The sequence below is a fragment of the Ursus arctos genome, unplaced genomic scaffold (assembly GCF_023065955.2).
Source record: "Ursus arctos isolate Adak ecotype North America unplaced genomic scaffold, UrsArc2.0 scaffold_27, whole genome shotgun sequence".
Classification (NCBI taxonomy): Eukaryota; Metazoa; Chordata; class Mammalia; order Carnivora; family Ursidae; genus Ursus; species Ursus arctos.
Window position 1 is genome coordinate 1,192,674 of NW_026622952.1, and position 24,661 is coordinate 1,217,334.

Genomic DNA, 24,661 nt, shown 5'->3' on the forward strand with positions numbered 1-24,661 from the left:
ACACCTGGGCTTCCTCAGGGACAATTTTTTTTTTAAGATTTTATTTACTTATTTGAGAGACACTGAGCAAGAGAGAGAGAGAGAGCATGAGCAGGAGGAGGACCAGAGAGCGAGAGAGAAGCAGACTCCCCACTGAGCAGGAAGCCCAATGCAGAGATCGATCCTGTGACTCTAGGATCATGACTTAACTGACTCAGCTGCCCAGGCACCCCTGTCAGGGACAACTTCTAATGAATGATTTTTTTTCCCATGCATGAGCCATACTTTCTGTTTCTTTGCATATCTCACAACTTTTTGTTTAAAACTTAACATTTTAAATAATATAATGTTCCAATCCTGAAAATGAGAATCAACTCCCCCCAGGGTTTATTGTTGTTGCTCTTTGTTGTTATTTCTTTGTTTAGTGACTTTCTTGAAATAATTCTGTAAAATCCATATTCTTTGTTGAGTGTGACAACTTAGTGGTAAGCTAACGATTAGACAGGGTTTCTTTAAGTGTCTAGAACTAATAAGTCTCCAAATCTTTGCCAAGGGATTTTCTGTACATGTTGGGCCTGCCATCAACACTCAACCAGGCAGGTGACCCCTTACCTTAGCTTTTACTTGCTTCATGCACAAAGCCTCAAGGTCAGCCAGAGGTGAAAAGTTAGTTAGGGCCTGCTCACATTTTTCTTAAGTATGAGCATAGCCCTAGACAGGAGCATGGCCTTCTAGATGCCCAGAAATATATTTGAACTTTTCAAAAACCCAGTGGAGATCTCGCTCCTCAGCCTCACCTTTTAAGCATTTTGTTAGTCTGTTGTTTGCCCCAACTCTTATCTACCACCTCAGGCAGCCACAAAGTCACAGACTTCCTGTAATTGTTTTTTGGAGGAAATACTTTTTCCACTGGGAGAGCCCGAGTCAGTTAAATAAAGACAACCTTCTTAGTGGAGTCTTCCAGAAAACCTGACAGGTCAAATTAAGACATTTTTCTGGGAATGACCCTTTAAAGGAGCTCCTGCCCCACAGTGGCCCCTGGTTCTTGTTGTGCTTGTGGGCTACTGGATTCCAAGGCTACTGCAGAGCTAAGGAGAAGGTGGGAATAAGGCAGGTTAAATCTGCACAAAAATTCAGTCATTTTTCTTCGATAAACACCTTCCAGGTTATTGCAAGGTTTGTTTAATTTCCAGAGTTCTTAAAAAGCTGATTCTGACAATTTTTAGCATTTTTCTCATTGCTTTATTAAGAGTATTTGCAGAGGTCTTATTTTACCATTTTTGCCAACATCACTTTTCTTTAACTGTTGAATTATATTCCATTATATAAACAATATCATTTAATTTTTTTCATAATTTATTTTCCCAATATTTTTATCTGGAAAATTTTTAAACCTTCAGAAATGTCAGAATAGTATAAGTATCCACATATCTTTCACTTAGATTTACCAAGTGTTAACATTCTGCCTGCCTGCTTTGAACTATTTGAGAGTTAGTTGCACACATCATGACAACTTCACCCTTAAAGAGAAGTATCTCCCAAGAACCAGGGCACTCTCCTGTGTAACATTATAATAATATAATAATCAAACTCAGGATTTAACATTATTACAATACTATAATCTATATGCTATGTTCAAATTCCCCGAAGAACAATTCAGAATACCGAATACAGGCACATCTCCAATACAGTGGAACCTGCACCAAGTAGAATCATACTTAGCCCCTCTTGCAAATGCCAGGTGGGATGGCCACTGGCCTGAGACCTTAATCTGTGAGGTGCCTCCCAGGGTCCAAGATTTATCTTCTTGGGAGGGATGTGCTGTGTTGCTTTTTTGATTTTAGTGAATGAGATAGTATCTAAAAATTGCTTAAGGAAAAAATTAAAACAAAGCAACAATTCTGCTCAAATTTAAGAAACAAATCTAAATAAAACAAACCAGAATAAAACCTTCCTCCCCAATTTCCTTCTGGGATGTCCTGATAAAATCTTCCTGAGGGTACATGTCAAACAAATCCTTTCAGGGGAGCCTGGGTGGCTCAGTCGTTAAGTGTCTGCCTTCGGCTTAGGTCATGATGGGATGGAGCCCCGTGTTGGGCTCCCTGCTCAGCGGTGAGTCTGCTTCTCTCTTTCCCTCTGCCCCTTCCCCTGCTTGCACTCTCTCTCCCTCAAATAAATAAATAAAATCTTAAAAAAAAACCCAAATCCTTTCTAAGAGGCATGAAATGATGACACACAACCAAGCAAGGCAGGTCCCCAACAAGACATACAGAAAAACCCCTCTCTTAGGTCACATACTTGCAATGACAGGGCAGTGTCTCATCTCTAGTACTTTGATCTCAGAGATAATACCTCCGAAAGGTGCCTTTGTGTCGTTATGATGGGACAAAGATGAAGTTGCAACGTAGTAAATGTTAACTCATGCCAATCTGCCTACCTGTTACAATTTTTTAAAATTTCCCAATACATAGCTCCAAGCAAATGTCTACCTGACCAGCATCTCCCACTGTGGGCTATGGACCACCCACATCACCATCACATGTGGGGCTCAAGCTTCTTCCTCTCGGGCCTATTGACTCAGAATTTCTGGAGCTGCATCCCAGAAATCTGCATTTTAAAAAGCACCCTAGGGGGCACCTGGGTGGCTCAGTCAGTTCAGCACCTGCCTTTGACTCACATCATGATCCCAGGGTCCTGGGATCAAGTCCCACATTGGGCTACCTGCTCAGCAGGGAGTCTGCTTCTCTCCCTCCTTCCTGCTTGTGCTCTCTCTCACTATCTCTGTCTCCATCAAATAAATTAAAAAAAATTTTTTTTTAAATAGCACTCCAGGTTATTCCCAAGCACATTTATATTTGAGAATCACCACGCGAGGTTTTAATCTGAGATTAACTGCAGCTTAATATGGAAAACTATGGAATAAGAATCAGAAACTGAGAACTGACTTGTACTGTTATCCATGGCAGTGGTTTCTAAATATTTTGACTGCCACCCATACAAAGGAATATATTATACATCATGACACAGTAGACACACACACATGCACTGAAGTTTTACAAAACAATATTTACCCTTACTACTTTTGATGCACTCTGATCTCGTCTATCCTATTTCAAAGGTTTAAAAACACTGGACATAACCCACTAAAGCTATTACACAACCCTCTAATGAATCACAAATTGCAGTTTTCAGAACACTAATCTATAGCCATCAACTGAAATGTAAAGCTCCACCGAGTAAGCATAAATCTAGAGACAGAGGAAAACGTTGCACACGAGCCAAACGAGTGTCTTTTAAAAGGCTATTCTTAACATATATACATTTAGCTGCATTTAGAACAGTTTAATCACAATGCTGGTATCCTAATGAAATAAATATCACTCAGGCTGATTTCAAATCCTATTACTTTTAGTTGACGATTACGAGTTTCAGAAGGGAGTACACTGAAGAGGAAATGTGGAGCCATGTGAAGCCCTGGAGTGTCACAAGTTAGCAGCTGAGGCTCAGATCCTGGCTCTGCCCTGGGGTAGGGACGGCAGCCTGAGTAACCACCTCTCCAAGCCTCAGCACCTTCCTCTATGAATGGGGCTGATAACAGCATCTATCTCATAAGGTTGCTGTGAATATTAAATAAGATAATTCATGGGAATAAGAATGGTTATTACTCAAAGATAAGATGCATTTGAACAAAAGTTTACCGCCTTAAAAGAATGATAAAAATGACTTTGAAATAGGGCTTATTATATAAGTGTTCATACAGATTACTAGGAGTATAAATATACTGTGTATGGGGCATTATCTTCCTCTTTTTTTTTAAGATTTTATTTATTTATTTGAGAGAGAGATGGCATGAGTAGGAGGGGCAGAGGGAGGGAGAGAGAGAGAATCTCAAGCAGATTCCACATTGAGCATGGAGCCCAATGTGGGGCTCGATCCCAGGACCTTGAGATCATGACCTGAGCCAAAACCAAGAACTGGATGCTGAACCGACTGCGCCACTCAGGTGCCCCCTTCCTTCTCCGGATGAACAAACGCTGGAGGTTTTCTGAGTAAGGCACTCAGCTGGACTTGCAAAGAGCCACGTGACAGGATACAATTTTTTTTTAAGATTTTATTTATTTGAGAGAGAGAGAGAGGGAACACAAGCAGGGGGAGTGGGAGAGGGAGAAGCAGGCTTCCCGCAGAGAAGCCTGATGCGGGGCTCGATCCCAGAACGCTGGGATCACGACCTGAGCTGAAGGCAGACGCTTAACTACTGAGCCACCTAGGCGCCCCGAGAGTACTACTTTTTAAGCAGACGATAACCTAGTTATAACCTAGTTAGGAATAGCCAACTCATAGGCCAAGTGCCAAGCAGAAGGGATGCCAGCAGGGAGTACCGTCTGAGTTCAGAGAGCGGACTGGAGGTCAGGAAGAGCTCCAGACATGGGCACTCAGGTGGGGAGGTGGGGACGGAAGGGTGGCCATCTGAGTACGTAGAAAGGAGGACGGAGAGAACACCAAGTAGAAGATGATAATGGGAACAAGGACAGAGGGGCATACCACACCCCCCCCCCCAGTGTGGTTGGGGATAGGAAGTCATCGAGGCGGGGTTACAAGTTAGAGCCAATCTCGGTAGGAGGCTAGGGCAGTAGGTCATTAGGAAGATTGATCTGGAAGGTGGAGGGCAGTGCTGCTATGTTCAGTCAACTCAGGCTTGGGTGCAGAGGGTGGGGCATTCTTACAGTGGTCAAAGTAACACCAGGGAGGGAGGAGGACACCCCCAAGGCATCAGAGACCTCCACACTGCAGATATCCCCAGTTAGTAGAATGAGAGCATTGACACAGAAAAATGGGGTTCCAAGTCATTTTGCCAGAGTTTCTGTAGCACTGTTTAAAGCACTGATCAGCTCAGTCTCCAGCACAAAGTTCTCAGTTATGGGTAGATTAATCTCTCTGGAAATTTTCCAAAATTTTAAGTACACCATCCCTACCACTGAAATGATTCTACTTTTCTTGTTCAGATTCTATTCATTCTTTGCTCACCAAGCAAACTTCTGCTTAAGAATTCATCTTACCAGGTAATTTGGTACAGAGAAGAATGCCTTGATAATAAGAGTCCTTAAGGCTTCCAGTCAGTAAAATGGATATTTCCCATAACAACATTTAAACTGGCCTTCCACTTATCCATCAGACTCATGTCAAGTTGGTTATATGTATCTATCAGCAATGTCCTTTAAAGTGCTCAGAAGGTGCCAGAGCCAGTAGGACTGAATTTCTCAGTCCTGACTGCACTTCAGAATCACCTGGATAACTACTTAAAAATACCTCGGAACGGGTCAGCTGGCCGTGATCGAGGCCTCTATGGGTAGCCCCTGGGGGGGGGGGACCACCGCTTTCTCAGACAATAACTCTCAATCCTCGATGCGTGTTAGAATCATCTGGGAAACTTAAAAAGAAGATCCATGCCCAGGAATGGATACTTCCAGAGATGCTGAAACCTACCCACTGGGCAGAGGACATGAATTCTAATAATTCCTGTACCTCATTCCTAAGCAGAGACGAAAAGGATATTGCAGTGCATTGGAGTCGAGAGGTTTCTATTTCACTTACATTTAGGATAGTCAATTATTCTATTCTCTTTGCTCTCCCTTCGACAGGGGCCTAGCTTTTAAGCTGTTACTAGTTTTAGACTCTGAATTCCGTATTGCAGAGGTCAGCAAACTTTTTCTGCAAAGGACGAGGCAGTAGAGAGTTCAGGCTTTGCAAGTCATACAGCTTCTGTCACAACTACTCAACTCTGTCATAGCAGGAAAGCAGTCATAAATAATACGCAAAGAAATGAGGATGCCTGAATTCCAATTGAACTTTTTTTTTTGCAGAAATAAGACCAATGGACTGCTTTAGAACATCTGAGTAATTATAATAAGCATTCTGATCTTGTGCCCATTAATACCAAATTAGTAACAAAGTGTGAACATAACTACAAAAGGTATACTCGATCTTGTAATCTTATCCTTTGACTATCATCCTATTACCATTTACCAGAAACTCAAAACAGGGGGCCCTGTTTATCTTTAGACCATTATGGATCTCTTGAGGCCATTTCCGCCACTGAGTACCATTGACGCCTCCAAGCTTCACTTACGGAGAAACCACCCACCAGATTACTCAGGCGAAGCCCTGCAAACCTCCCTGGCAGACCAGAGCATGGTGTGGGGGAACCATTACAGCTTCCTCACTATAGAAAATGCCACAGATATTTATTAAATCAATCCTGGTTCATCTGGGGACAGAAGAAAACCCATCTGTGCTGGTTTCACTTATCCCCCATACAACTGATTCATATACATCTGTATATGTACGCATAGACAACCCCAAGTCTAAAGTTCTTGGTCAAATAACTTCTGTTCAACTGAGTAGGTTTCATCAAGGATCCTGTCCTAGCCATCACTTCTGGCTTCCCCCTAATCTTTCAAAATGCATAATGAATGAAAGTCAAAAGGGCGAGACCATTTGCTAAGTGGAGGAAACGCAAGGACGGCTATCAATCCGCTGGAGCTCCCTGCGCAGGTGTGCTGTCCCTAATTCCCACTCTGGGACATCAAGTCCCCAGATCAGCAGTGCTGAGACGACATCCAGTCACGCAGAAGCCCAAAGAAGCCTGTGCTGCCCATCCTTGCGGCTCAGGGCACTTCATCTCAACTGTCAAAGCCAATACCCTGCACAGTGAGGACCAGTGTCAGGTGGGGTGGTCTCCCAGGGAAGGGGGTGCACAATTCCTCCTAGCACAGCAGCGAGCAGTCCATCTCTCGGTTGACCCTGAGCATTAAGGAAAATAAAACTGAAGCAGAAGTTCCAGCCTTGGATATAGACTCCTGAGGACACTTACTATGACTCCTTATTACAGCTCCACATTGTACTTACTTGGAAGTGTTTTCAAGTATTCCTTTGACCTCATTCATTTCTTCCTTCCCAAAGTAAACAACAGTGAGATGAATTCTCCCATCCTGTTGGATGCACATCTCCCTAGAAAACAAAACACATGTATGTCTGGTCCTGTTTTCACAATAATAGGCAAGGTCCAAACATGTACCTATTTTGTAAAGTGCAAAAGGTTTTTTTCTTTTCCTTTTTTTTTTTTTTTTAGAAAGAGAGAGAGACACAGAGACAGAGAGAGTGTGAGCAGGAGGAAGGAGCAGAAGAAGAGGGGAGAAGCAGACTCCCCACCAAGCAGGGAGTCTGATGCGGGGCTCGATCCCAGGACCCCGAGATCATGACGTGAGCCGAAGACAGATGCTTAACTGACTGAGCCACCCAGGTGCCCCAGTGCAAAAGCTTCTTGAGGTAAACTGAGTGAAATGCCAAAAAAGCAGAGATGGGACACCAAGACATTTCTGGCTGGCCATCACAATTACCTGCATCTTCCCAAGAAAATAATGAAATGCAAACGTGCAGATCTAGTGAATGAAAACTCAGATGCATGAGGCCACAGGTCCAATCTGCCACAGGCTTAGCCCATGGGGCCACCTAGTGTCATGGAAAGGGCACTGGGTCCTTCCCCATCTTTGCCAGAAGGAGTCTATGAAGGGCAGAAGACATAAATTCCATTTTACAGATAAGAAAGCTAAAGTCCAGTCAGGGTGGGACTAGAATCCTTGTCTGTGACTTTTCCTGTGTGTGCCAAACACAAATAGTCTTAAAGACTGAATGAACAAAGGCAAAAAGACCTTCTTTCATGTAGAGCTCCAAAATCCCTTCTTAACACCCAACAGGAATGACAAGGTGGAGGCACAGTTGGGGTTTCTCCTTCCCACACACACACAATCACTTTCACTGCTTCTCCATTTCTCCGCTCCATGACTGATTATCCCAGGCACCTGGCACCGCACACTCTAGGGCCCCGACAGCCCTCTAGGGGTCAGGCCTCCAGCTCTGGACTGGTCCGACTCACTTTCTTCACCAAAGCTGATTTATTTGTCCATATCCTGTTCTCTAAACAGTAACACCTACGCTAACCTGGTAAGATACCCTGCTGAGGGTTCACCGCATATACACATGTAATATGTGCGTAAATTCTGTATAGATACGTGTATATGACCGTATGTGTGTGTGTATGTAAATATATGTGCGTGTACATATGTGTTTATGTGTACGTGTAAACATATATGTGTGCTGCACAGTTTAAACAGAAGTTTTCTGGAAGCCAGTTAATGGAAGATCCTACTAGTGGGATGATATTTTGACATTTTGCATGTTCTTCCTTTTCTACTCCTTTTGTCTCTCTATTGGCTACTTTCCTTAACCTCCCAAACAACACATCGCAGCTTTCTGAAGTCCCTGAGCTCTAACTGCAGAGGCCAATTTATTCAATGCTTCTTATAACGCCATCAAAAAGGAGTGACTGCCTAGCTGGGGTTGCTGGGAGAAATCCAAAGATGTAGGAGATATGGTTTCCTGTTCAAAAACTTGGGAAACAAAATGAGCTCAAATAAAATAATGACACCTTGTGGCTCAGATAACAAGTACACAGATTCTAGAAAGCATAGTAAATCCTATCAGCTGGAATGGCCAGGGCCTGAAGGATGGACGGGGGAGAGGAAGAGAGGAGGAAGAAGAGAATTCCAGACAGAAGAACTATCAGGGAACATGATATTGACCCAAAACTAGAGGCCTGCAGGGCTCATCCTGGACACGGAAAGAGTCGGTTTCTTTCCCATGGAAGAAAGGTAAGAGCTACCTCTGAATGTCTGTCTGATGGCAGAGTGCTTAGACAGACGGGAGACCAGGAACAGAAGCCCAGCGTGTGACAACGTGCTTCAGACTGATAGCTCCCTCACAGACACGGTCCCCGAAGATGGAACAATCACATACCGACAACAAGATTCTCTGTCCATAAAAGAGCTCATTTGCAAACCGGCCAGACAGTGCTTTAACTTCCTTTGCCAGGGTAGGATAAAAGCACACACACAGTGCCAAGCACCCCAAAAATGGTGCTTTAAAATTGCATGTGTAGTTGGGAAAAAATGTATCCCAGAATCAGGAGAGGGTCACCCACTGAGCTAGATAAAAAGCATTCTTGTTTTTCTAGTAACATCTTTTCTGGCATTTTAAAGTCTAATTGAAGCACTTTCTGTTTTCAAGGACTAAAACAGAGATCCTTTGGACCTTCACTCTTCATTCACCAGCTGAGGCTTCCCAAAAAGGCGCAGCTGACTCGGTTCTGAGGTGCTCTCCACGGTTCCACTCCTTGCACTCATTTCTTTCCTTCCTTCCTTTCCTTCCTTCCTTCCTTCCTTCCTTCCTTCCTTCCTTCCTTCCTCCCTTCCTTCCAGAAACGATACCACACAAGCAACATACTATGTGCCAGATATTCTACGAGGGACCGTGAACAATGAATAAGACAGACGTGCCCTTGCAAAGTTCCTGATCTACTGTACATAACCACCTACAACCATACACAAATGCTCCACGAGGGAATGAGCACAAGAACTATGGAAATGCCGTCACCGATCTGTTGGAATGGTCCTGTAATTTTTATATTTTTCCAAACAAGTCTTACTAGACTCCATCCCCTGGAACAATGTGTGTGGGAAAAGAGTGTGTATGTGGGTGACTATGTACGTGGAGATGTCTGTGTGTTGGTGTGATTATTTGGGCCTGGATCCTTCGAGCTAACTTAGGTGCCCCTGAGAGCACCTCTCTGTAACAACCATGGTAGGGCTGTAGCAAAGCACATGGAATGAATCTCAGGGAACCCCAACTTCCGAAGAACCCTTCAGGGAAGCTCTTCGTTTCATATGGATGCTTTGCATTATATTAGCTCCACAATCCTATGTGGTCATTCTTCTATCTCAATCTAGAAGCCTCAAAATTGTTTCTTCCTCACAAAGACCTTATCTTTTTTACTTCTTCTTTTTCAATTGAAGTATAATTAACATACAGTGTTGTATTAATTTCAAGTGTACGATATAGTGATTCAACAATTCTGTACAATACTCGGTGCTCATCATGATAAGTGTACCTTTTTAAAAAATATTTTGTTTATTTATAAATAGAGAGAGAACCAGTGAGAGAGGGAGAAACTGTGAGCACAAGTGGGGTGAGGGGCAGAGGGAGAAGCAGGGAGAAGCAGAGCTGAGCAGGGAGCCTGACGCGGGGCTCCATCTTGGGACTCTGGGATCATGACCTGAGCCGAAGGCAGATGCTTAACCACCTAGGCCACCCAGGTGCCCCGATAAGTGTACTCTTAATCCCCTTCACCTATTTCCCCCATTCCCCTCAACCTCCCCTCTGGCAACTACCAGTTTGTTCTCTGTATTTCAGAGTCTGCTGGGGTTCTTCTGCTTGTCTCATTTTTCTTTGTTCATTTGTTTTGTTTCTTCCACGTATGAGTGAAATCATGTGGTATTTGTCTTTCTCTGACTTATTTCACTTAGGATTATACTCTCTAGGTCCATCCATATTGTTGCAAATGGCAAGAGCTCATTCTTTTTTAATGGCTGAGTGACATTCCATTGTATATACACCACATCTTCTTTATCCACTCATCTATGGATGGACATTTGGTTGCTTCCATAATTTGGCTATCATAAATAATGCTGCAATAAACATAAGGGTGCATATAGCTTTTCAAATTATTGTTTTCATTTTCTTTGGATAAATACCCAGAAGTGTAATTACTGGGTCATATGGTTAATTCTATTTTTAACTTTTGGAGGAACCCCCATACTGTTTTCACAGTGGCTGAACCAGTCTGCATTCCCACCCACAGTGCACAAGGACTCCTTTTTCTCCACACCCTCACCAGCACTTGTTTCTTGTGTGTGTTTTTTTGGTTTTTTGTGTGTGTTTTTTTATAATAATATTTTTTTATTATATTATGTTAGGCACCATACAGTACATCCCTGGTTTCTGATGTAAAGTTCGATGATTCATTAGTTGCATATAACACCCAGTGCACCATGCAATACGTGCCCTCCTTACTACCCATCACCAGCCTATCCCATTCTCCCATCCCCCTCCCCTCTGAAGCCCTCAGGTGTTATTTTTTTTGGCTGTTCTGACAGGTGTAAGGTGATAGCTCATTGTGCTTTTGATTTGCATGCCTGCTGATGAGTGATGTTGAGCATATTTTCATGTGTCTGTTGGCCAACTGTATGTCTTCTTTGGAAAAAACATCTATTCAGGTCCTCTGCCCATTTTTTGAGGTCAGATTTTTTGTTTTTTTGGTGTTGAGTTGTATAAGTTCCTTATATATTTTGGATATTAGCCCCTTATCAAATACGTCTTTGTCAAATACCTTCGAATAAATGAATTCGGTAAAGTCACAGGATACAAAGTTAATACATGGAAATCTTTTGTGTTTCTATACATAATAATGAAGTAGCAGAAAGAGAAATTAACAACCCCATTTACAATTGTGCCAAAAATAATTTAATACCTAGGAATAAACTAAACCAAGATGGTAAAAAAACAGTACTCACATTGATGAAATAAACTGAAGATGACGCAAACAAACGGAGATGGTCTATGCTCGTAGACTGGAAGAACCAGTATTCTTAAAATGTCCAAACTACCCAAAGCAATCTAAATATTTAATGCAATCCCATCAAAACACCAGCAGCATTTTCCACAGCACTAGAACAAATAATACTAAAATATGTAAGGAGCCACAAATAACCAAAGCAATCTCAAGAAAGAAGAACAAAGCTGGAGGTACAACAATCCCAGATTTCAAGATACAGTACAAAGCTGTAGTAATCAGAACTGTATGGTCCTGGCATAAAAACAGACACATAGCTCAATGAAACAGAGCAGAGGCCAGAAATAAACCCATGACTATGTGGTCAATTAATCTTCCACAAAGCAGGAAAGAATATCCAATGGGAAAAAGACAGTCTCTTCAACAAATGGTGCTGGGAAAACTGGACAGCCACATGCAGAAGAATGAAACTGGACCACTTTCTTAAACCACACATAAAAATAAACTCAAAATGGGTGAAAGACCTAAATGTGAGACCTGGAACCATAAAAATCCTAGAAGAAAACACAGGAGGTAATTTCTTTGACATCGGCCATAGAAACATTTTTCTAGATATGTCTCCTGAGGCAAGGGAAACAAAAGCAAAATTAAACTATTGGGACTACACCAAAATAAAAACTTCTGCACAGCAAAGGAGACCATCAACAAAACCAATGGCAGCCCACAAAGACCTTGTCTTTTTAAGACATTTTTTTTCTGGAAAAAAACAGTTCCTTCTCCCTGAGGATATTGTGCCACAGAGTCCAGGGACTAATTAAGATATATTTTCAGTCAGAAAACATGTATCACAGTCACTTTTACAGCTGTGTTTCTATTTCTCAAAAGGCCGGAGGCACATCGTGGTCTTTGAGTTCGGTTGTTCATCTGAACGACTGCACTGTAGAAAGAACTACTTGACCGTCATTCACACTCTCAGAACAGAGATAAGGAAAGGAATCCCGGTGACCTGCCCAAACTATGGAGCCAGCCAGGCATGCAATCCAGCCTTCCTAAGCACCAGCCTGCTAATCGTGTACCTCAGGTGACCTGAGCAGGAGAAGGATGTACTTTTGAAATCTCACAGCTTTGGTCTTACCTGTCCAGGACTCTGCCACAAAGCAGAATGGGTTTGCGTGGCCAGGAGGAGGATGGAAAAAGCCTCAACAAACTCCAAATGTAAACTGGCCATGGGGAAGGACTGTTCAACTTGCATTCCTGATGGGACCAGTCAGATATGACTGCGCAATCTGGCGGACTGGGGGACAGGGGAACCCAGGGCGTATTTGGAAGAAGCACTGTACTCCTAGGGAGAAAACACACCCTAAAGTAGGGTTTCTCAACCTCATACCATCGACATCTTGGACCAGAAAATTCCCTATTGTGGAAGGAGCTGTCCTGTGCATCGCAGGATTAGACGTCTAGCAGCCTCTCTGGCCTCTACCTACTGGACGTCAGTAGCACCCCCAAGCCCCCACCTCTGCTGGGACAACCAAAAGCATCTCCAACTTTACCGAAGGTGCCAGGGTGGAGGGTGCAAAATAGGCCTCCTGGTCAGAACCACTGTCTTAAGGAAGAATCAGGTTCAGTAAAATACTGGTGTTGTCACAGGGGTGCATGACTGTGAAAACAGTGTGCATCCCCAAGGTTGTCCTGCTCTCCAGGTGGTTCCTTTGGACTCACGGGTAAGTCCTAGAGAGAGCTGGAGCTGCAGGAAATGCTGAAAGGCTCTCTTTACAGAAAACAAGATTATGAGGGGGTGTCGGGAGCTCCAGCCAGGACTTTTGGGGAATTAATGTGGCAGTGTTGGCACAGCAGTGGCTGCACCAGCAGCCTCCGTGGCATTAGCAAGTGCCAACAACTTCGGCTGTTGTCAGAAGCAGTGTGTTGGCATCACGCAGCTGGTGCCTGAGCAGTCAGTGGAAGCCAAACGTGTATCTGAGCATATGCAAAACATCCCTGAGGATTCCTAGAAAGACAGGGAGGGCACCAGAGGCTGGACATCTTACCACAGAAGGTGACAGAGACAAAGAAGGAAAATTGTGTTTTTATATAATTAGGGGTAGTTATTTTTATACCTTGGGCCAAGTGGCCTATGGAAACACGGATTCAAAAATATTCACTGAGTAACTTTGTGGTGCAATGCACTATTCTCATTGGAATAAGGTTTTAAAATATAATCTTCTATGGTGCCTTGTAGGGGGACCAACCACCCAGGTTACCTGGGATTCTTGCAGTTTTAGCACTGATGTTCTGGCAAATGCGTCAGTCCCAAGCAGGCTGGTACAACTGGTCACCCTAACTGCCTTAGCAACCTTACAGTGTATGAGAAGGAATGGACAGCTAGAGAGTGGAAGGCAGCATGGACTGTCTGCAGCGACGGTTTGCAGACATAACAAGCCAAGAGGTTGAGAAGAGTGTGATTAACTTCTTTTGAGGGATGGAGAAGGGGTTTCAAGGAAGAGGGAGTATTTAAGCTGAGCCCTGACAGCTCCATGCAGGCGGAGAGGAGCAGAGAAAGGGTTTTCTTGGCACAGGAGGCAAGGAAATTATGTCACTATTCTTTTCGAGGTCAATTTTCTACTCCAATATATCAGGTATGAGAAGAAAATCTATGATTTACCTTTAATTATGTCCTGTGCAAATGAGATAATAAATACATAACAGCTCATTAGTCTCCAAGTGCTGCCTATGGTCTGCACTGACAACAGGAAGAAACTGCTTAGCCAAAAGGCATTGGAAAAAAGGACTAGTACTACCCTGAAGAGGGCAGAGAGAGTGACAGGGGCCTCCTGAAAGCTGGCTCTAAAACAATAATATTCTCCTTTTGGTTTGGTGGGTCCTTTCCCCTTCCCTCACCCCAAGCTAATTTAATATACAATTCCTGGATTCCATTGACTAGTCTGATCAGTGTTAAAGAAACGAGCCTGATCTTTGACTCTCCACCAAGCAATCAGGACCCACTTTCCTGGTTGCCTATTTCAGAAAAGCAAATGGAATCATTTCCAACTGACCATTTTCTGCGCTTGCATAGATGTTTTCACATATTCTGTGGCTCAAGTGAAATAAGAAACAACTTCTATTTGGTCCCAAAATAGAAACTTTTCTCCAAATAAGGTGAATGATGTAAATTAGTGCCTTTCTCAAACATATGAACCCTAAAACTTTCCGGGGTGCAACACTGGTGTATGAACAAAGAAAGGGCCGTGGGAGAGGCAGAGGGGCCTGAGTGGGAGGGAGGATGATACCGTCATGGAAACCACATTAGTTTTCCTTCTGAAAAACAAGGTCAGGGGCCTATCTCAGCCACAATCCTCAATGTGATGATGACCTGAAGCCTTCCTGTTACTCTCTAAATTACACTAGCTTAGCCCTACCCCCAAGGCTCATTTTGGTCTGGAGAGTCTATAGCCATTGTTTTTTAAAGATCCAGAAACCTCCAGAAACATCTTCACAGTTCTAGGCAGAAAAGGGATTAAAATACCACTGAAGAAAATTTAAGTAAAAGATGTCCCTGATACTGCCTGAAAATATCATAAGTGCTGTTTTTGAGAGGGATGAGAGAAGAGTCAGAAGAAAGAAAGAACATTAAAACAAAATTAACTACCAAAGTCTGAGGAGAAGCATAGCAACATGAAAAAGGGTTCTCAGACCAGCTGGAAGTAGTCAAAATAAAAATCAAGCAAACTTGAAATGAACTGGGAAAGATTTTTAGAAATCATAAAAAAATCACTTGCATAAAAATCTTTTTTCTGGGAGAGGCTGGAGATAAGGATACAAAGACAATCTACAGCTTTGTTATTATGAGTTTCTTCCTGCTTTCACAAACTACAACTTGAAATACCTGATGAGCTTGAGACCTATAACCCAGAAGCCAAGGAAAACTAAACAGCCTAGAAGCAAACGTGAGAATAGTTTCAAAGGCAAATCAGGTGATTAAAAAAAAAGAACAGGAGAAAGAGGAGGTAGGTTTAAGTTAATACACTGTTGGGCAAAGGGGAAACATAAAAACAGGGCTAGATGTAAAGCAAGTTCTCCTGGATACACTCACTCTATTTCCGGCCACAGGTAAAGGGGTCCTTAATGATGGAGGAAACAGTGCCCGGAGCCTGTGGGGATCCCCCACAGGCCAGGACTAGGACAACAGCAACAGAGAATTGGCCTGCCCTAATAAAAAGCCACCTTATCTCCATGAACAACAATGGTGCCACAAAGTGGCCCCCAGTAGCCAAATCAGAGTGGTCCCTGTTGCTCCTGCCAGCTGCATTCCTACTCACAGAGATGACAATACTGAAGCTTTAGCTTTGTAATTTCTTGTAAATCCTAGGAATATCTCTCATTTAATGCTTACTGCCTCTTCAATAAAGGCCTTTAGGGTCTAGTGTTAGGAGAAAGCTTTTCAACCCCAACAAACAGCAGCCTTCTTTTCATTAACTACTGAGGGTTGAAGTAAACCCGCCTTATTTCCCCCCTTGTCCCTTCATCTGACAGAAAGTTCAGAGCTGGCATTTTTGACAATCTGCAACTGTTTCCCTTAGTCCCAGGTTCCAGGCATACCTATCCTCCATTCCACATTGTTAACCAGTTTTTGTTAATGACCTTTATTAAAATGGTTTTATTAAATTGGTATTTTTTGTAAATACAAATAATTTTTAGGATTAGTTGACATGACTCAAATAATAATGAGAATAAAATAATAATGAGAATAAATGTCTTCTTCCATATACTCCACGCACCCAGGAATCAGTTTTGTCCTGAGGACCCATCCTGACATGGGTCTGGAACATGAAAACTTGGTCTTTAGTTCCTTGCAGATTGTACCCCACGTCTGGCCTTCATCCCCAAGTAAGCTGATTTCTCAGACCTGGTGTTCCCTAGGGGCCATACTCTCTGGGGAATTCTGGGTTCTACATCTATTTCTTCTGTCTAAGAAGGCATCTTTATTATAATTTTTAGCCATTTGGCTCTTTTTTAGGTGAATAATTAGCAAACTGATGCTGAAGTGAAAAGCAAAATAAAACCCTAAATCTATCAGTACTAACCAGTGTCAGAGCTACAAGGGGACCCATCTGGACCAGTACTTTGATTTCACAGAAGATACTAAAGCCAGATATATAAAGCTACTTGTAAAAGATTCTTCATTCAAATGGTGTCAGAACAAAGGGTGCCTACATTTTAAAGCACATGCACCAGAAAGATAATGTTTTAAATACATTAATGTCACACCGATCATTGCAAACCCTGTACCAAAAATAGTGGCAAGTGGCAAGTCTTGCTCCTAATAAATGACCGATGAACAGGATGTAATCTTCACATGGAAGACAAGAAGACAGTGGAAGAAACAGAAGATTCAATTTTCCCCTCATGTGGCTCTTGGCTCCAGGCTCCAGCCACTCCTTCCAGAAGAGTTGGAGAAGCAGCCAAGGTGGGGAGAAAGTGGCCAAGGGAAACAGCTGGTCTGGGGAAAGAAGGGTCCCAAATCCCAATTCAGGATCTCCGTGAAGGAAGAGCCACAGTGGAATACACGGTCTCTCCACCTTGCATGGAAAGTAGAGAAGGACGGGAGGATTATCTTCATTACACTTTGTGAACTAACCCCTGCGAGAAAGGTGGAATGGGCAGAAGCAAAGGAAAAAAGATAATCCTAGGCAAGATCCTTCTTAAAAGCAGAGAAAGGATGGGAGATGCTGACAGTCCGAGGCAGCATCTTATATATACCCTCTACAACACACACACACAGACACACACAGACACACACAGACACACACACAGACACACACAGACACACACAGACACACACACACACACACACAGACACACACACACACACACACACACACAGACACACAGACACACACACACACACACACACACACAGTGCCAATCATTAAACAGAAGGCCCAAACCTTATCTTCTTTCCTCTTTTTGATTTGTGGGGGTGGAAAGAGCTGCTGAAGATAACAGGTGGAGATGAGAAGGAAACTAATGGGGCTGACGTTCCAGGCCTCAGCCCTTCCCTGAGGGCCCATTCTGAGAGCCAAATCATCCTCCACTCACAACAAAGACCCGTCCACCACCAGACAGTGCGAGCCTAGCACAGCTCACATCCATCCCAGGGCGCAGAAGAGCCACAGGAATTGGGAGCCTCCAACAAAGGCTGCACAAGGCACCCACTGCGTTGTCTCTCCTCCCCGTTCTTGGAGACTACAAATAAAGTGACTAGAAAAATAAGTACCTGCCCTCAGGACACAGCCAGGAGTGGGACGCAAGCAGTTCTCCATCAAGACGGGGAGGTGGCCTAGGAGAACACACCCCCACACGGTCAGAGCAAACAGTCTGTGTGGCCCTCTGCAATGCCAGGCAGAAGGAAGATGAAGGGCCACCTCACAGCAGCTGTGTTTCAAGAATAGCATCAAAATTAAAGGAATTAAAAAAAGAGAGAAACAAGAAAGCAATAGCTTTCAAAAAGTAAATGAAAAACCTCGTCTGAAAGAAAATACAATTCAAACAGAAGAAAATATCTTCTACGTTTCACATCCTCTTAAATAAAAATTTCTTGAATTCGATAAAAACGTTCAAGGAAGAAATGCTAAAAACGATAGATTAAAAGGAACATTCTGTGCTGAGGAAAGAAGGTGGCAGCCCAAACACACAAAAGTAATAAATTAAGGAGCAAGGGACAGAATAGATGCCCCTGAAAATCAAATTGCTCATCTCATGGAAAGCCTCATGTGAAAGCAGCTAAAAGACTAAGGCATTAAGAAATAGAAGCAAATACAAAATTAAAACACCAAAAAATTTGCCTGACATGAAAGAATCCACAAAACAAGAAAGAAAATTAAGTACAGGAAAATCAGAGCGAGAACAAGACACTGCTGTGAGACGTATCCTGACGAAGCTATTATGATTCCAGATTCAAGAAGGAATTTTTCAGGCACTCAGGCAAAAGTAAGTCATTCTCAGGAGAGATGAAATAAAGTTGTCCTAACATTTCTCCGTGAGATCATCAGATGCCGGAAGAATGTCTACAAACACCCGAGGAAAGAAAGTGTGTCCCAAGAATTTTAGGCCCAACCGAGTTATCCTTAAACTAAAATTACCATAAGTAGACATTCTACTCTCAAGTACTCAGGACACTTCTTGAAAAAATTTCTCACCCATGAAATCTAGCCAACCAAGACCTCAGGAATGCAGCCACTGTGGTCAGAAGGCTACTGATAGGTCCACGAAATCCACTTACACAGTCTCTGTGGCTAAAAAACAGAACACAAAGGCTGCAACCCCTGACAAGGTAAAAATAATAGACAGCCAGTGCACTGAAGATGAGATGTAGGAGAGGGAGAAAGTATGACTGTGCCGATTTCCATTTTTCAATCCAGTCTAAAGTGAGTACATGCAGCAAAAGATACATAATAATTCCAATCTTTTCTGGTATGCAAAATCTTTTTTTCCTAAGTTTTAGAGGGATCTCAGTGGTGCCTGGGTAGCTCAGTTGGTTAAGCGCCCAACTCTCGGTTTAGGCTCAGTTCATGATCTCAGGGTCGTGAGCTCGATACCCGCATGTGACCCCACAGAGTGCGTGGAGCCTGCTTAAGATTCTCTCTCTCACTCTCCCTCTGCCCTTTCCCCCACCCTCTCTCTCCATCTAAATAGTAATAATAATAATAATAATAATAATAATAATAATAATTTTAGAGGGATCTCTTCAGAGCTAATAATATCTCTTACAACAGAGAAACATTTTCCTAAAGGCCACAATTTCTTCAGATTATATTTCAGATTCTGAACTTATACTTTGGATTCGCTTCTATAAATTGAGTCAGGCAAAATGTAATTCTTTAATTAAAAACAGAATATATAGTATATCTCATGCTGTATTAAATTATTTCTAGCTAGCAAGTAATTCTTCTATCTGCATATATTTAAAGAAAATTACCTACAATAGAGTTCAATTAATGTTAAAAATGGTTAATTTGGGAAGGCAGGGCCAGGAGTGGATTTTTAAATAACTAATTCCTTGTGTTCTATATTATTTAAATATCTTATAATAGCTATATATCACTTTTACAAACTAAAAATCCATGTTTAAATTATAACAGCCAAAAAAAATCTTTTGTTGAATTTTTAAACAAAACATAAAACACATAGTAACTACATAAAAATTTACAACACAGAATTCAAACGAAGAAAACAAAAGTTACTCATCACGCCATCTTCAGTTTCAGCCAGAGTTAATATCTGCTAATCCTATGACAGAAGGGATTTCATAAAGACAATGTCAAATATTTAATAAATAGCTCCTTATATTTTTTCCAATACTTTAATGTTTGTATTAATTCTATTTAAATATTTAATTGACCAGCATTTACTCCGGAGTTTTGGTATGCTGTAAGAATTAAATATTTTCTGCTGTTTGATTAGTTGTCCCAAAGCCACACACTGAACAATCCATTCTCTGCGGGCTGATTTCAAATGCCACCTATACTAAGTTCTGACACAGAATTAAATACTCTCAGGTTTGAGTACCCTTTCTTATCTCATTTTTTTCAGAGACCCAACACATTCAGAAACCCCTAGAGTACAGAGCAAACTCCCCACTTGGCTTCCTCTGCCCTGGGAAGCCTTTCTTGTGGTCCACTGCCCCTTGTCTCTATTTCTGCAGCAGCTCCTAGCTCCGTTCGAGTGGCTTCTAGTCCACGTGAATGTAGGCACCACCTCTGGAACTCATCTCCTCACCCCAATGTCCCCCAATGTCTGGTCGAGTGTCTGGCACACACAGGCTCTCCGAATATCCTGCCCAAGTCGTAAGCCTTCCCACCCACCCTCTCCTGCCTCTGTGCTACCGCGGGCATTTTATTTGTTTTTAAAACATTAACTAGAATTATATTCCATTTCACCATCTCAATTTTGGAGACTGGCAAGGTAGTCATTTTACCTTTTTCAACACTATTTCCCTTCTAGTTTTAGTCCATATCGTTAAATACTTGCAATCCTCATGACACTAAGGCAAGAGCCGGTCATGTATAACCAAGAAAATCCTGGGGCTCCGGGCCACGGAGTCCTACACAGAGAGCCGCGCAGACGCCGCTTTCGTGTGAGCACTACCTCGCCAAGCCCACCACGCTCAGTGACGGGCCTTCATGGCTGGCTGACGCAATTCTCAGGGCCCTTAATGTGGCATGCTCTAGGCAGCCTCCTAGCCAGAGAAGTTTACTATAAACTCAGCCTAGAAATGGGCACACCAGGCACTGGAAGCAATGATTTGACTTAATGCCTACTGCCAACCAGAGGGTTAGCTCTTCTTGGGAAATCACACTAAATCAACCGGCGGCCCTCTGACATCCCAGAAAGAAGGCAAGGGAAGACTGCAAGAAGCCAAAGCCCCACAGACACGTCACTGCTAGAGCCGGAGCACACTGCCTGCGCTCACGGGATGGTGCCCAACAGGGTATCTACAAACCGGGAACAGCCCACCCTCCTCTGCACGGTGTCACAACTGAAGGCACAGCTCCTGAACCTGGAAAAGAAAGACAGTGGGCATTGGGACAGCTGTCTTTAAAGATCTGAAAGGCTCTGATGTCTAAGAGGAAAGGATTTGTTTAGTCATTTCCTCAGAGGCTAGGACTAGACCCACTGGGTAGAAATCACAGGGAGGAAGGCTGCAGGTCCAAATAATAGCAAGCTTCCTATCTGGAACATTCAACGACACAGCAGCCTGCCCAGCGAAGGAGGCAGCCTGGTACCTGGTGCACGCGTGTGCACACGTGCACACACACACACACAGACACACACACACACACACACACACACAGACACACACATTGCATAGAGAACCAAATGTCAGGGATGCTCTGGAGGGATTCTGAACTATAAGGGAGGATTAGACCAGGTGACCTCCAAAGGTCTCTTCTAAGACTATTGGATTCTGACCCTAAAATTCATTTAGATGACATTTAGCCTTCAAATGTAAACATTTTAAAAAGAGTGCATTCATTATCTAGAATTTTGAGAAATATCAACCACACCCTTATACTGAGCATTACTGGCTTCTAATAACGTAAATTTAATGATAAAAGATTAAAAGTAAGTTTGAGGGGCACCTGGGTGGCTCAGTCGGTTAAGCATCTGACTCTTGAATGATCTCAGGGTCGTGAGATGGAGCCACACCTTGGGCTCCACACTGGACATGGAGCCTGCTTAGGATTCTCTCTCCCTCTCCCTCTGCCCCTCCCCCTGTTCATGCTCACTCCTTCTCTCAAATAACTGAATAAAATATTTCTTAAAAATTAAAAAATAAAAAAGTTTGATCTTCCAAGATTTATAATTAGACACATACAACTTTTATCTTTACAACAAGCTGGCTAGGTAAGTTAGTTGGAGATGAACCAACACATGAATGTTGGCCGCGGTAGCTTACGAGACCCAACACTGCACAGTAGAGAGCTCCAAGACATCTATGTAAAGACGACATTACTGCATCTGAAAACAAAACCCCACTTAGTCTTCTTGAGTAGCTACAAAAGCGAGTGCTGGGAACCTTCTTGGTATAATTCTAAATTTAACCTCTGAGGAGATGTAGGTTAGAATAGAAAATGGGTTCTGATTCAATCTGTCCTAACCACGGCAGGAGCAGGACAGCCAACGAGGCCTCCTGCAGTCGAGGACGCACATCCTCCAGCCATGGGGGCCCTGGCCTTCGAGAGCCTGGAAGAAGCCTCACTCCGTTGATGAGACAGCATGGCCTGCGCTGTCCCCAAACCTGAGCCCAAACTCAAGCTAGACCCAGACACAGCAGGCATCAGGTCATCTCCGCAGATCTGGATGAAAAGTCACCCCTCAGAATTTTCCCTTCTGAAGGTAAATCTGCTTGTCTGGCAGTTTTCTAATTGCTTTAGGGAAAGGCAAATGCAAATGATAAACTTTACATGAAGAAAACAGTTGAACAAGAAGAGAGGGGACTTTGTACTTGGCCAGAGAAATGAGGGAGATGACGGGAAATGATATCAGCATTTTAACGCTCGCCACACGGAGGAAGGTAAACATGTACGAACAAACAAACCTGAAATTCTGCATGAACTGCCGGAACTTGTCCACCCGCTGCGCCAGGGGCACGATAACGTTGATGAGCGTGTTGGCCATGTTGAGCTTTTCTTGTTTTACTTTCATGATTGGGCCAAATGGTCGAAACAAGACGAGTCGTCTGAATTCGTGCTTCTGCCCCCCTTTGAACGTAAGCTCATACAGAGTGCCTTTATCCTTTTCTGTGCGGTAGATCCCTGTCGACAGGGACACAAAGAAAGCGTTAAAAATTAACCCTGGCCGTGCAGTACTTTTGTTTTTATAGCCGAGATCTAGCACAAAATGCCTTTTAAAACATTAAGATTAAATCTGGGCATGTATTAAGTATTAGGAAACCCAAAATGCTCCCTTATTAAAAATCCCCAAAGAAATCAAAATACCATCAATTTAAAAATCAGTTATGAAGACTTCGTATAAACACAGAAAGAAGTTTGTAATGTTGGATACAAAGCTGTATTTATACTACACAGAGGCATTCAAAAAAGGACGGTAAGGAAACATGCCAAAATAAGATTGGCTGTGATGTGCAGTGGGGTTGCGCATTTTTTTTCTTTTCTGTTATTATCCACACTTTCTGAAATATGATTAAATACTATAGTTACTATACTTATTTAATTGTAAAAGAATGTTAAAATTATGTCTTAGAAATTACAGCCGTTTCAGAAGGACTGATTATAGCGATCTATTTGGGGCACCTCAGAGAGGCCCTCTGGAAGCTTCTGGAAGCATTAAAGCACACAACACATAAACTACCCAGCACAGTGGCAGGTGCACATCTTATTTAAATCCATATTGTCCTTCCTACCTCTGAGAAGCAGCACAGCTCAGTGCTCCCGAGCCAGACTACCTGGGATATCTATTCAAGGCCCCCCAAACTGTGCTCTACCACACGTCACTGGTACTGAAACGCCACGGCCGTGCCTGTTGGGTTGAAGTTGTGACCCGTCAACTCTCAGGATGAGCCTCCCAAGGGCCTGACCCAACAGAATTTTTCTATCAAATAAGCAAACGATTCCCAATGCTTAGGTCCTACAGCCTTCCCGACATCACTGGTATTTGGGGTGTTTTTTCTATAGTCAGAAAAAACTTCTGTAAAAATCCAGCAAATGGCCAGACAAGTTCCTCCATCTTTTACCTCTGACTTGCCATGTTTTCCACCGCAGCTCCCTTCCCTCCTCCTAAGCCCCACGTTAGCTGGCATACACCTCCTGGTCTTGGAAAAGCTGCAAAAGTGCATCTCCAGGGAAGTGCCTGCCCACAGGAGTCAGTTCTCACGGCCTCTGATAAACCCCCTCCTGTCTTCTCACTCGCTCTGCTTTTGTGGCCACTGCAGGTCTTCTTCACAAACGCCGCCCGGTTCCCTGCTCGGCTCTCTGCTGGACAGGAGTCTTTCACGCTTACCACGGGCTTTACAGCCTCTTTGATCCTTTCCACCGTTTGGCTCTCCTTCAGGAGCCCCAGAGAGGCGTCTGGTGCTGCGGACTTTCAAGGTCGTCATCTCTCACGGCTGTCCCAAGGGCCTGCCTCGAGGATCCAGCCGCGCAGTCCGCTGGCAGCCAGCTCGGCGGATTTAAGGACCCGAGCTCACCGTGACAAGGCCTGAGTGCTCTTCTGAGCCTCCATCGAGTGATTCCTTGGGTAACAGGGCCTACTGCTCAACGGCCCTCAGAGACATGGAAGCCGAGAGAGGTTTTGCTGAGCTCTTGCTGAAACAGAATTCATAGTCCCTGCGGGGGCCATTCATGGAAGAAGAAGAAGGTTCATTCCTTAGGAAGCTCAAAGGACTTATTTGAAAATGTGAGGTGGTTCCCTTCAAAATCTGTTAATTCTTTCGGGCAATTCGTCTGCACTGAGGAAACCGGCCTCCGCCACCTCGAAGGCTGTCTGCAGCAGCTGGGGAAACCACCGACTCGCAGGGTTAGAAAAAGCTGGGCGAGTGAGAAAGGAGCTGCTTTTGGTAACAGAGGCCGCACAGCTGAGAGGGGCCTGCCAGGGGTCGGTGGCCATGCCTCGTCAAGCTCCTGGTGTCTGGTGTGAGCAAGCATTACCTTCTCCACGCAGCAATCAACGTGGGAAAGGCTGCCGACAGTTTAATGTGCAGAT

At 43.4% G+C, this 24,661-nt stretch overlaps 1 protein-coding gene across 6 annotated transcripts in view; it reads right to left on the reverse strand.

Annotated features, from left to right (window-relative positions):
- Positions 1-24,661, reverse strand: part of CSGALNACT1 (chondroitin sulfate N-acetylgalactosaminyltransferase 1) — a 326,878-nt gene that overhangs the window by 21,902 nt on the left and 280,315 nt on the right. For all 6 annotated transcript variants that reach the window (XM_026485711.4, XM_057303517.1, XM_026485714.4 and 3 more), the window contains 2 exons: positions 22,539-22,755; positions 6,886-6,987 (listed from right to left, as the gene is read on the reverse strand). In XM_026485711.4, coding sequence (XP_026341496.1) covers positions 6,886-6,987; positions 22,539-22,755 — 319 coding nt within the window. The remainder of the gene's footprint in view (positions 1-6,885; positions 6,988-22,538; positions 22,756-24,661) is intronic.